The sequence below is a fragment of the Elgaria multicarinata genome, chromosome 3 (assembly GCF_023053635.1).
Source record: "Elgaria multicarinata webbii isolate HBS135686 ecotype San Diego chromosome 3, rElgMul1.1.pri, whole genome shotgun sequence".
Classification (NCBI taxonomy): domain Eukaryota; kingdom Metazoa; phylum Chordata; class Lepidosauria; order Squamata; family Anguidae; genus Elgaria; species Elgaria multicarinata.
This window is the reverse complement of record NC_086173.1, coordinates 83,277,386-83,291,609: the sequence shown is the minus strand read 5'-3', so window position 1 is coordinate 83,291,609 and position 14,224 is coordinate 83,277,386. Positions and strand designations below refer to the sequence as shown.

General features: G+C 37.9%; 1 protein-coding gene across 3 annotated transcripts in view; it reads right to left on the bottom strand.

Annotated features, from left to right (window-relative positions):
* Positions 1-1,150: 1,150 nt before the first annotated feature.
* The window catches only part of SEC24A (SEC24 homolog A, COPII coat complex component), a 54,764-nt gene continuing 41,690 nt past the window's right edge, over positions 1,151-14,224 (bottom strand). For all 3 annotated transcript variants that reach the window (XM_063120754.1, XM_063120755.1, XM_063120756.1), the window contains 8 exons: positions 13,061-13,234; positions 12,569-12,679; positions 11,330-11,505; positions 10,086-10,223; positions 8,656-8,760; positions 8,127-8,219; positions 7,404-7,507; positions 1,151-4,687 (listed from right to left, as the gene is read on the bottom strand). In XM_063120754.1, coding sequence (XP_062976824.1) covers positions 4,573-4,687; positions 7,404-7,507; positions 8,127-8,219; positions 8,656-8,760; positions 10,086-10,223; positions 11,330-11,505; positions 12,569-12,679; positions 13,061-13,234 — 1,016 coding nt within the window. In that variant the 3' untranslated portion in view covers positions 1,151-4,572. The remainder of the gene's footprint in view (positions 4,688-7,403; positions 7,508-8,126; positions 8,220-8,655; positions 8,761-10,085; positions 10,224-11,329; positions 11,506-12,568; positions 12,680-13,060; positions 13,235-14,224) is intronic.

Below are 14,224 nucleotides of genomic sequence, written 5' to 3'. Positions count from 1 at the left end.
TGATCTGCATGGATTTGCTGAGGAGAGGAAATGAAAAATCAACTGAGGGAGTGTGTGTATATGACAGAAACAGAGAGCACACTGTGAGGATGAGTGGGGTAGGTACACCTACCTTGAGCTCTGGCCAAATACACTTTGGGCTTGTGGCCCCAGGGGGCAATCCAGCCCTTCGGCTGAAAAAGGTTCCCCACCTCTCCCATAGAAGATTTATTGGTAGCAGGGAGGAAAAAAAGTGCAGTTAACAAGAGCAATGCACAACATGTAATTGATACAAGTTTACGTAGCAGCTACAATATTTCCCCTCTGATCATCAATTGTGCATCCTGGACAAACCAGGAGGAAAGGATTTAAAATACTGTTATGAGCTATATCTGGCAAGCTGAAGAGAAATTAAATACCAGTTACTGGAGAAGTACAAAGAAAAATATGTGCAGTTATGAATGTCATCGGCCATTATGTTGAACCTTTGTATAGAATGTTTTGAAGGAGGTTCTACAAGGTACATAACACTCAGCACGATGCACTGCAATGCTATTCTATATAGTTCTTGAAGCTTTTACAACAAAAAAGCTTGTATTTAAATTGTATTTGTTAGAATTCGGTGACATCTTTTCTGGTATTCTTTACCTTGCACATGTTAATAAACTTTTCCATTGTGCTGTCCCTATTTAGAGAAGCATGGAAGTACTGGGTGTGATGATACAACCAGATAATTTCTATGTTGAGTTCATTTACAGTAAGTTGACTGAACTTCTAGATTTTTGTAGGCTGATGGGAGATTCACTCTAGATAAGTACTAAAGCTTGATATTTTATTCTGTAAACTTAAAAAAGCATTTACAGTATGATTTTGCACTTGTTTACTCAGAAGTCTCACTGAATTCATTGATGCTTACTCCAAAATATGCAGAAGTTTCCAGCATTAGAAGAATCAGTAACTATTAAAGGGTTTGCCCAATATAAATATGTTCATCTCCCAACCTGTACAGTATTTGCACAGTATAAATGTGGCAATAGACACTCGCCATAAGGCCATTTTTAGTTAGTCATAGAAACCCCCCCCCTTAGTGTACCTAAGATCATTTCATCCATTAAATGGCCAGATATTCTCGGTACCTTCCAATTTCTGTTTATAAAAAGGACTGATGAAGTTCTATGTAAGCTCTTTCAATTAATTTTATTGAGTAGCCAAATTTGATAAATTAGCACAGCTAAAATAAGCATTTGCATGTGTTACAAATGACTTTTTACAGGAATAAAACAGTGAAAATTACAAACTGTAAAAAGGGGAACAAGTAAAACCTTGCCTCCAATTCAGAAGAGCATGGTCTACAATTTCACACTGAAGATCAATGTCTGAGTTCAGAAAACAAGGATTAATATTACAATATTTTACACTACTTTACAAAATCAAATTTACTATAAGGATTTAATCTGTAACTAGTGAACAGAAGCATTGTCACATTTGATGGTCCCTTAACATTCTGTATCTAATTATATATCCTGTTAAATTAACTTTGAATAAAAGGAAATGTCATCCTTATTATTGCAAAACAGTCAAAATTTATATAAATTACAGGAAAGTAAATGCTAATTAAAATGCTGATGCATGACTGAATTTAACATATTGATCATACTGAATTGTTTAAAAAATCTTGAACTAGAAAAATATAGAACATCTGCTGTGGACTGCCATGCTAATATGGAAGCATCAGGGCCACTCTTGACTGGTTAAGTTGTTATAGATCTTAAAACAGACAGTTGTAACTTAAAGTATAGCACAGGCAGTTTTACCCAAGGGCCTGCCCTGCTATTGCTATCATTAAAAACTTGTATTAATACAAGTTGAAGCAGATGTCATTTTTTCCATCACATGGAATAAAATTAGAAAATTCAGTATTGCAAAAAGAGTATGAACATCCCAAAAAGCATTCTATTCAGACAGTATAATGTGCTCACTTTAAAATATTTTAAAGGGATGGTGGTTAGGGATGTATTCTTGAAATAAGTTTCTTTCTGGTAGGCTACTTTAAATATCGTGGCTTACATAAAGTTAAGCCATGTCCACCACAACCACATTCAAAAACAAAAATCTTTGTACACAGCAGAATTCTTGGCATGGTGCAGCACATAAGGTTTTCCTGACACAAACAGCCCTCTCAAGAATGACACCAACCAGCTAGTCAGCATTATATGTATGCAGCAAAGGTAAAGACCCATCCAGCAGAAGGGACTGGATGCATGCTTACCCATGCATAGCATCTGTTTACATACACACCTGGACCAGAAGGGTAAGCTACACACAGAGCCTTGTTTCTGTGTGTGGATTGCTCTTGGTCAATTGATGTGAACAAGTACAATTTTGTTTAGAGGAGTCCATGGAACCATATTCAAATATAAATATTCAGGCTTAGGAAGTATGGTGAGGCACCAAATGGATGATTTCCATTACTCACAAGTGCACATCTCATTATGATCGTATGCTTCTAAGGTGGATTACCATTATAACAACGTACCATTAAATAATTAAAATACTGCTTTAAAAAGAATGACACCAGCAAAAAGGTACTGAAATTTAGCAGATTTCAACAAGTATTTTAATCCCTTTTGAAGAGAGATTTTGACCCTCTCTAACATAAAAGTAACAAGTCTATAAGCAACTTTTCATAGATCACTCGGGCAAGCTGAATAGATTAGCAGGCAATGAGGTTATAACTATATAGTTCTTATGCCAATTTGAAATGTTAGTTTCTAAACACTACAGTTCCTTAGAGAACTTCAATGCTTTTTCACCATTAGGGGTTGGATCCAAATTCTTTGTTCTTCCAGTGGAAGGAATCTAGTGTCCTTTTGTTAATGGAACCACGGATCTGGATCTCACTCATAGGGTCTAATGAGGAAACTTTAGCTGAACAAAAGCAATAGTCTGAAAATGGCTGCAAAAGATAATTCCACAAAAGGAATAATGGTAAGGAAGAAATGCAATAGGAAAATATTTCCAATTTACTGTCCTTGGTGGGGTGGGGGGTGCAGTAGGAGGGGAAGTAAAAAACCATGGCAACCACTTTAGTTATGCCACTAAAGAAGGATGTTACTAATGCAGGTTGCCTGTTGTGACAATTTATACGAACATGTCATAAACACACTAATACTATTTGTCATGATTTAATTCACAGTAGTTTCCAGGGTATGAGTAAAACTAACATTTATCCTACGTGCTCAGTAACTATGCAGTATTTGGGCTTCTTGCCTATTGAAGTGGGATTTCGGAAAACCTTTCCCATTAAAGCCACAAAATACTTGCCTGCATTTCCACCCCCATCCCACCTTTAAAAGGCAACATTACTATTTGATTAGATGCTCTTCTGAATTTCAGACAAGTTACTCAACACTGCTTCTAATGAGGTGAGAACTGTGGTTTAGTTCATGGGTGGGCAACTTCCAGGGGTCAGGGAGCCATAATGCCCCCACTGGGAGATACACTCCCAACCCCACTGAAACTGCTGCTGCAGCATGTGTAAGTAGCTTTCAGGAGTATGATTCTGCTAGCAAACAAAGCATTCACTCCTTGCACGCCTTGTTTCCTTAGAAAATTGCTGTGATTTTGGCCAAGATGAGGGATCACAGAAACAGCCATAGGGGCTGCATATTAACCCCCTCTGGTTTAACGACAAAAGTAAGCATTTTTATAAAACCTTAATCTGTTAAAAAATATGACTTTAAATTTAACCAAACAATCCATAAAAAGATCATGACTTTTGCTTGAACTGTCTGTTCCCCTATTTACTTTCAATTAATTAAAACTAAACACACCACGTTAACATCCAAGACTGGGATCCATGTTCACCACTTTCGCAACTGAATCAGGTCACTGATTATAATTTTCATTGGACGTAATGCAGATTCATTGTTCTTCCAGATACTAGAATACTGATGCATCCTAAAAAGTTTTTAAAATGAATTATTTCAGATTCATTTTTAATCCAGATAGACTACTTCAAGTTCACTTTTAATCCTGCTCATCATAATCCATTTTAAAAAGCACTGGAAACTAAGTACATTTTTAAAAATGTAAATATTTTGTTCACTTCACAATGAATTGTTTCATTGCTCCTTTAAAAATGTATTTCTTAATTAGTGATATATTATATAATCAAGACAATATAGTTTCCCTGCAAATCAGTCTTGGGAGGTTTTAATTCTAGCAGCAAAACAAAGCAGAAAAACAAAAATAAGGTTAAAAACACATTTTGAACAAAAACCTAATTTATAAAGATTCATTTCTTCAATATCGCCTTGATAACTCATGCCGCAACTACTTACAGTGAAACATTTTGCAGCAAATTAAAGGCATCGAACATGTTCAAATTGATTTTAATTGTTTAATGTACAACTACACGATAGTGTACTTGTGATTCTATGGTCCTTTATTTGCTTTGCTTTTTGGGGGGGAAATCACAGTGAGATTCTCGTCAACTGCATCAGGCCAAAAACTTTACGGGAGCATTACAAGCACAAGTGTCCTGTACACAGGAACGTTCCTTTGAGCAGATGAACCATGTGACAGAAGGGCTCATTTAGTCACTTGCTGCTGAATATGCAAAAGAAACTCATAGTATGATAATGCAGATTCTGTTCTGTCTTCTATCATGTTTTGTAGAAAACTTGGTTTCCATGGACTTTCATCCCTTCAAGATAAAAACAAACAGAACTTTGTATGACTGAAAGAAACATCCAAGTTTAATGCTTTATTCCTAAACAAAACTATTTACAATAGGCTATTTCTCATGACACAATACACACTGTGGGTTAATTTACCTGTGGTGGCTGCTGCATTCTTTTAGGCACCCGTGGGCACACAGCTTGCTCTGAGTTGTCATGTCGTGCAAATCCAGACAACAGGCCTTGTGAGAGGGTTACACAACTCTTAAGTAATCCACTGCCTTTTTAGGTTGTCCACCCCTCAAATAACCCTTGTCACGGTTCACTCCGCATGACAACCCATAGCAAGATGGCTATGCTCATAGGTACTCAGCATGACACAACAGCCTTGGCAGGTAAATTAATCCAGGGCAGGATGCCATATGAACCAGGTCAAAATGGATTGTCTGACAAAAAGTAAAATGAAGAATGCAGCTGCATAGTTGCTAACAGCGGTCTCCTTTTGACAGCATGCTACACTGTTGTGAAAAGAACTGCACTGGCAGCCAATAAGCTACCCAGCCAAATTTAAGGTTTTGTTGTTCACATATAAAGCCCTAAACAAGTTGAGACCAGGTTACTTTATGGATTGCCTTACCCCCTTATGTCCTTCCCTGTCTTCGTGATCCTCCAAAGAAGCACGTTTGATGCTGCTGCATGGTGCTGAGGGTCACTTGGGAATACTACTAATAGAGCACTTAGTGCTGCAGCATGCACGTCTGGAACAACCTCCTAATTGACATCAGACAGGCATGTACAGTTTTTACATTATATCTCTTTATACGCAGGCTTTTCCTGAGGTGTGGCCAAGCCAGTTAGTTGCAGCTTTGTTGTTGATCAGTGATTTTATTGTTATATTTTAGTGCTGGTGTTGGCGTTATGTTCACTTCAATAATTTTGTTGGCAAGCAGCATAGAAATTTGTGAAATAAAATGTATCTGGGACAGCTCTGCATGTTCAACAGGTTATCATGGGTGGCTACTAAGAAGAGGGCGGTTTCTGCTGTGGCAACTCGGTTGTAGAATGAGCTTCTGAAAGAGGCTTGTTTGGAGCCTATGTTGTACTTTTTTTGGCCCCAGGTGAAGAACTTTTTATTTTGCCAGGCAATTTAGTTTTACAGTCTCTGTTTTAAATCTCGTACTGTATTTTAAACCTTTGCACTAATGATAGGTTCTATTTGGTTATTATTTTTATTTTATACTGTAGTTTTACACTTTCATATTATATTTTAGCATCTTATACATTATGGTTTTAATTGCTGTGAACCAGCCAGAGAGCTTTGGCTATTGGGTGGTATAAAAATGTAATAAATAAATGCAGCAAACGGTTTCTAATACTGAAATAGAAGGGAAGTCCTTGCTTGTGTGTGAATCCCATGTACGCTAAAATGATCAATCTTACAAATAGGTACCTAAAGGTTTGATCACCCCTCCATTTGTGCATCCCCAACCCCCTCCTTTTCTCTCTTTCCATATAAAACCTAGAGCTGGTTTGCACATAGTTATAACCCATGGGATGTTTAAACCAAGGGTTGCCAGACATGAGCAGAAAGCAGTGAGCTGCCTCCAGCATGCTCCTTACTTCCACTTTCAATTAACATACAATTGCTCCATTCATAGGTTGTTAGCATGACAACCAAACCCAGATACACTGGGATGTTCAGGCTTTAAACCACCCCAGAGTTAACTTACATTTTGTTGTCGGGTTATCTCTGGGTGGTTTACCCCTAAACAACCCAGACCATCCAGATTTTAACAATATTTGTAACAGCCTATGAACGGGTGGGTGGGTTGTAGGTTGTTAGCTGAAAAGGGAAATGAGGAGGACACTGGAAGCCACTCACTTGCTCACATGCCAAAGGTTAATTTGGGGTTGTTTAACCCACAAACAACACAAAGTGCCCAAGTTCAGATGTCACAGAAATTACCTATGAATGTGGCATTTCCATTGTTGCGGGAAACCAGAAGTGGTTCGTGTACAGCATGTATCCCCACAATTTGTGAGTTAATTAATGAACCCACAAATTGCCACCGAAAGCCACCTTTATGTAAGAATAGGAGCACTGAATGTGCCCTCACTCATAAACAGCTTGGTACCTCGATACTTGAGAGCGCCTCTCCTTATATATGCCTGCTCGAGACCTTAGATCTGTTGGAGGAGCCCTTCTCCGCATCCCACCAATGCAACATATATGCTATGATGGGTTAAGGGAGAGGGCTTTCTCTGCTGTGGCACCCCGATTGTAGAATGCCCTCTCCTTGGACGCCTGATTGGTGCCAACACTGATTTCATTTCGACGCCAAGTAAAAACATGGCTTTTTAACAAAGCCTTTGATGGTTAAACTCATTGCCACATTGTTTTAACCAGTTTTAAATTATATAACATTTTAACTTGGTTCATGGCTTAATTTGTTTTTAACTGTGCATATTTATTGTTTTATACTGTATGCTTTTATCTGTACGCCGCTCTGAGATCTTAATGATATAGGGCGGGATATAAATGTTTTAAATAAATAAATAAATAATTCTCTCTCTCTCTCCCAGAAGCAAGCAAAGCTTTAATCGGTTAGAACATTAATAGAAGTAGATTGCAACTAAGCTATTCAAAAAGATACAATTGCTTCTTTTCTCAAGTAGGCAGCCACACCACCGTGTGGCTCAATCTGCATGTTGAAGTACTCCATTATTTAAAATGTTACTTACCTTAGTATATACAATATAGGAAAGAATGGCCTTTGCTCCCTCAGCCAAGAGATAAAAGCACACACTCTAGAAGATTCAGCGGTGTCAAGTTCTGGAAGATGGGTCTGTCAAAAATAACCCAACAAGTTCTATATTCAAAGGCTGGAGCAGTATACACCATTAGTTCTCATTTGTAAAAAGTTTTTAGGGTAAAGGAAAAATCCTTTCCCTGCTACATTACTTCAGACAATGCAGTGCTGCTATTCTTAAGTAACTTTGAGAGGTGTTGTGCAACATGTCCTTTGAACTCCTTCAAGCAACCCCTTTCAAGTCTACTTAGTATGATGCAAGAGCTATCATCCTGGATCTCAAAAGACTCATCACCATCCTGGGGGAGGACCACTGTAGTGAATGAATCCAGTGAGATTCACTGTGTAAACTGACCTTTCTCTGGAATCAACTGCTAGCTCATTAAAAGTGAGCAATGTACATACCTAGAAATATATGCACTGTGAAAAAAATGCTCGCCTGGCTAATGGTAAATATTTATTGGAAGACACAATTTAGTGCTCCTAAATATGAAAATATAAATTCAGGCAAACTCAAGGGACAGAACGTGTAGAGTAAAGTGAGCTCTCTGTAGGCCAATCCTGAAAAGCACTATAATTTACATAATATTTTCACTATCATGCCTTAATTGTTTTGCTTAGTTCTAACTACAGTTTTTCTAAATTATGTTCTTACCATATTGTGTGGTATTGATGCATAGTTTGGAACTCCAAGGACATGGTTGATAAAGTTCAGTCCACAATTCTTCCCAACCCATAAAAACATGACCTGTAAAGTCAAACATAGATAACCAGAAAATATTAATCTCTGTATTACAAACTCATCAACTCTGAAGCTTCAAGGAGAATGTGCTACATTTAACAGATGGAAAGAATGGAATGTCATCACGAAGAACCTCGACGACAGGCCTTCTATGTAGCGGAAAAAACACCCTTGTGCAGTTCAGGAGGCAGAAAATTTAACATCCTTTAAGTCCTGAAAACATCTTTTCATCCAGGCTTTCCCTGGGTTATAACTTACTTGATTTTATATAGCATTTTTTTAAACTTCTAAAGTTTAAAATTTATTTGGATACTTGACATATTTTATGGTTTTAATTATGCACTGCCCAGAGTGCCTCGGCTATTGGGGAGTATAAAAATGTAATCAATCAATCAATAATAAAATAAACAGACAATATGAATGTTATCAGAAGGTAACTTACAGAGCCAGCATCCATAAGGTAAGCACCGTCCCTGTTTATCTTCTCCACAGATAATTGGAGAATGGGTGGCTGAGGTATTGTTCTGTCATTGATGTTGAGGCCCCCCTAAAGAAATACACAGATTACACATATCTGAATAATAGGCAAATAGATCAGCAGATCTATTAACAATGGGAAAAAGCCCTTTACTGAGTACAAAACAACTCGCATATACAAAGTTGTATGTCCATAAACTAGAGGGAAATAATCCTCCCCCCACCCTTTTAAAATATACGTCAGAGGGGAAACTCCATAGATGGATTTAACAATCTACAAGGCTTTGTAACAGAATGCATGTCTTTGCAGAGTTGTCAATTTAATAAATGCTTATTTAACGATACCCAGAGAATTGTGGGCTCACAGCTTTGAAGTATGGATTTTCCAAGAACTAGTTCATGTATGGTCTCAGGAACACATATTTCTAAGTTAATTTACAAACTTTTATACAAGACTCCTGTTCCTTCCAATTGATATGTACGGAAGTTTGCATCACCCTGTATCAAAGCACCCTTGAAATTGGCTGTTCCTTCTTGAAAATCTTAGATACAATCATTTTAACTTTATGTATTAGGAACTATTTCAAGTGCTAAAATGTATGAATTTCCACAACTCAGGCCTCATGTGCTTGTTAATAATGTTACTGAGGAACGGTGTATAATGATTCAAATCTAGTTTTTGTATTCATTTACAATATTCTCCCAATATCGAATCCTAAAATCCACTGCTGTTTGTAGAGCAATCCAAAACTCAATAGATGGGTCTCCACTTATTCAGTTTACCAACACAATAGATTGAATCCAGATTACTGAATGTTTTAAAATAAAATTTGACAGCTAACACGAAAGGTGAAGTAGTTAATAAAACATAAGATCCACAGCACACAGCACAATCCAATTGCCGGTCTATACATGGAAAGCTTCATGCACACAAATAGACCCTAGAGCTGGCTTAAAGAGCCATCAGCATCTACATCTGCTTCCCAAGGACTGACATATATGGAGCATCATGCCAGGTGTGAAAACAGGAAGTCACCAGGAAATCACATAAGCAAGGCCCAGACTGTTGCTGCATACACCAATTATTCCAATTTAGTGTGCCCAGAGTGCACAAACCAGGCTAGGTAGGAGTGAAGCGAAAGAAAGTCTCCCTGGAGGCCTGCTAAATGTAAGATTGCCAAGTGTTGTAGGACGATTCCCTCTGCAATTTGATGCTCCCCTAATAAAGCATACAAATATATACCTACATTATCCAATTAGCATGGAGGAAAGCTGCATTGTGTCCTTCATCACGATTAAAGTCTTTAGCAGAACTTATAACTGCTCAAAGCAGAAGACCTAGGGGTAGGAGGATACATGCAGCATTTATAGGACAAACTTAAAAGAAAAACATACCTCATCTGTGAAATTGTCAATTCTATACAGATTAGGATGCATCATAAGCATGAGGTACACTAAAGGTTGGTTTTTCACTTGACACATGGTAAAGATGCGATCATCTAAACGTGCGTTTGTCCCAGTCTGGAATGCTTTCTGTGAATAAAAGTGGTAGTATTAACATTGTGATTAGGGATGTGGATGGCAGAGGAAGATGAGAAGACATCTCAAACACATTTCAAGAGTAATGAGTTTCAGGCAAATATTTTATGCCTAATTCAACAAGATGTATTCGTACAATGAAAGTTTTTCTGGATTTGTTATTGTGTATAAAATCAGTATTATGCTTTATCTACTACATTGTAAACACATCTCTCTAGCCAAATTGATAGATTTGAAAGTGTAGCAACAAATACTAGTTAAATCAGCAGCTAGGATTCAAGGGGCCATGCAGAATTTCTGCTCAACCCAGGCACAGCTTCCTATCACAAACTACCATAAAGCTTTGCCAGAGTTTAGAAATTTGTTGGAAAACTGTAATGTCAAACTGAGAGACTCCATGGCAAACAGGGATCTGCAGTTAACAGAGGAATGTAGGAAGCTGCCTTTTACTGAGTCTGACCACTGCTCCATCTAGCCCAGTATGGTCAACACTGGCAGTGGCTCCTCAAGGTTTCAAGCAAGCGTTTTTCCTGCCCTATGTGGAGATGCTAGGGATCAAACCTGGGACCTTCTGCATCCAAAGCAGATGCTCTACCACTGAGCAGAAGCCAGTGTTGACATACAGAAACATTTAGGTGCACACATAGGAATGTTTGTACCCCAGCCACTCAACAATTTCAAATGATGCAGATTTGTGAAAAGCAGGCAGATTTCTCATTTAAATTACTTCCACAGCAAGAATATGATAGAGTGCCACAGTTTAACTGTAATGTGATATCTGCCATGCCCATGAAGATACTGCAAGAGCTGTTGAAAAAGACGATATGAATATTTTGAACACCAACCTAAGGGCTTGTATGGTATGGTTAACTTGCAAGAAAAAGCAAACAGCTTGGCTTTAAAGAAATTACTTACTGGGTTTGCATGATTGGGAAAGGATAATTAGCCACCATGGCTTATTTCCCCATCACGCACTGCCTAATTGTTATAATTGCCCTTGCTGGGCATGGCTTGTCATGACGTCCGAACAAACCATCCTGGAACCCATGGCTTGTTCCAGGGTTACCTAGTGTTTAAGCAAATTTCACTTTTGTTCTTACCTGTTTTAAGAGAGCCAATACATATAATGGGAAGAGACGTAATGAGACGGGAGCCATGAGACCAGGCTGCTGGATAGTTAGGACAGAGGACCGATATGCAGACAGGGAATCTATTACAGCATTCACCAATGCATCTCGAGCATCACTCAGACTAGCAGAAACTGACCGGTCAACAGCTGGGGAACAAATAGTACATAGTAAATTTAATTATTAAGAGAGGTGCTACTGATAAAATATAGGTCTACAGCTGCTGAAGTCTGACTGTCTGTCTCTCTCTCTGTCACACACACACACACACACCCTACCTCTCTACCTACAAACAAGAAGAATGCAGGACAATAATGTAGAATGACAGCCCTTCAAACACTGATTCATTGTTCTAAACAATTGAACATAATCTGCCAGAGCAGAGTATTATGCATTCTACATCAATCTCAACTAAAACATTCTCATTGCTGTGCCACGACACAGGCTCTTTACCACAGGCCTGTCCACAGACACTCCCTGCTCAAGCTAAGCGCCACCACTTCATGAGCCTGAGGTGAGGGACAAACACCACCTTTCTACAAACTATGTGGAGAAAGGGATTAAAGAGGAATAATTTCAGGAATAAAATAATGCGCTGTGAATTATATGTGCTGATGGTGAATTAATGTCAGAACGGGTGTTATATGTATATAACTGCAAAGATAAATGCCAAGGAGACACGTGGGATTTTTGTGGTAGTAAAACAAACTGAATAAAAAATTATTTCAATGTTCACAAACTTTGTTTCATAATAAACCTTTTCAGACCCTTGTTAAAACTTCTCTTCCTCTCTTCTCATACACGCTTTCCTTTCTCTCATACCTTCACTCTTGAACTTTCTTTATTATCAGGATTGTTTAATATACACCAACTGACTATCTGCACACTGCACTCAAAAGACAACCCTCTTTACCCTGATCCTCTAATTCTCCCTTGAACTAAAGTACTTTAAAAACACACCCATAACACCTCAGTCATTCTCTTATATATCTTCCTCCCTGCTCCTAAGATAATCAATCTCCACCCACTCAGATCAACATTCTAAACACAATAGACTTACAAATCCCTAGACATACATTAGGGAACTGACTTGTGGGGTGTAACGCCACAATTGCTACCTTTAATCTCTCAAGAATAGTATGGTGATAATAAAGTATCAATTGTTCATTGATAATACTATGCAATCTGAACCAAAAACTCTTAAGCACTTACCCATATTAGCTAATAGCCCCGTAATAGCTTGCACATCAGCTCCCAGATATACATCACTCAACTGGCTAACAACTGGTAAACACAGAGTGTGGACACGAATCCTCCTTTCACCTGTATAAAGAACAAAGCAATGCATAGTTTCTGAACAGCATTTCACAGATTTGTTCAGGTTATGCTTCAAAAACCATCACAAATATAACACAATTATACATTTTTCTTCAAAGTAGTTTTTCACATTATAAGTTAAATAAAAATTGCAGTTTTCCAACCAAAGCAGTTGTTCTATTTAACGATGTGGATACTGGACTGCAGTTCATGAACATAATAATTAAACTACTCCCAACAACAAATTAGTGCATGTTAATTTGTTAGAGTCATGGGTCTGTGAAGACTTACGACCAACTCATTTGTGTAATCAGAAAACATGGATCAACACACATGCTGTCTTGAAGCATATACCATCAGTAGCACTTGATGCCCTGACATAGTTACCTTTACTAGATGTATACAAGAGGGCTGACTGAAAACAGACCACCTGCATATCAGTCAGACTTTCCTCCACTGACATTTGTACAGCATATCCTGCGTCTGGGTTCACATTGGGTAAAGACAGGAGATCTGTTGACCGTACAAAGAAGTTGCCATGGAACGTATGAATGGAAAGGCCTATAGGAGAAGAAAACACTAATTTAGGAATGCTATTGTAACACAACTGATTGTATAGTTGCAATGGTTTGAAAATCTGCTGGTGTTCATTATCCAGACTTCCAACACCACAAATGCTTCATTTATTGCCACTTAACCTCTACTTATACTAGGTGAAATCCTTTATACATAGAACCAATGTAAATTAATGGCTGAGATATGAAGGGCCATTGTCTGGCATTCCAAGAACACGCTTGGAGGTTTCAGGCATCCCATTTCCACTGCAATTCCTTACATTCCTGAAAAGCTTTAGAAGTAGCATTCAATGCAGTGTGAGTGGCAGCAATCTTTCTGTGCGTACATGAAAGCAATTGGCACGCAAGAAGAGCTATTTGGACTCAGACATCGTCTCTCAAAATGTCTTAAGTAGATAATAAGAAAGAATTACACAAATATACCACCACTATCATTATCATTGAGAGTCAAGATAAATCCTAAGAAGTAGAATTGGCAACAACTTAAATGAACTGAGATCAATGTACAATTCATCATAGCATATAGAATAGAGAAGCTGCCCCATTATTATTTCATCTGATCTGAGTCTTTCGTTTAGGAAACTTAACTCTCCAAAGGTTAATTAGTGTTCTCCAATCTCAATAGGCCATATATCATCATCCAGGGCATGCACTTATATCGAACCATTCTTTCACCTTCTCAGGATTAGGAGAGTTGTTTCATCATTCTTATTTTCTTTAAGGAAATGTGTTAACATAATTCACAGGTGCAGGTTCATTTTTTAGCTCTTACATGTGAAATTGCCACCACAGATTACACATCACAAGCAAAGCTTTCGCAATACTTCATATCACCTGAGGTATGTTTTCATGAAAGCAGTTCATATATTCAGCTATATATCAAAAGTGCTAAGTCATCAAGTGATAAATACGCATGTATCTGTCACCTGTTAGAATTTCAAATTTATAATATCTAGCTTTCAAATATTGACACGCC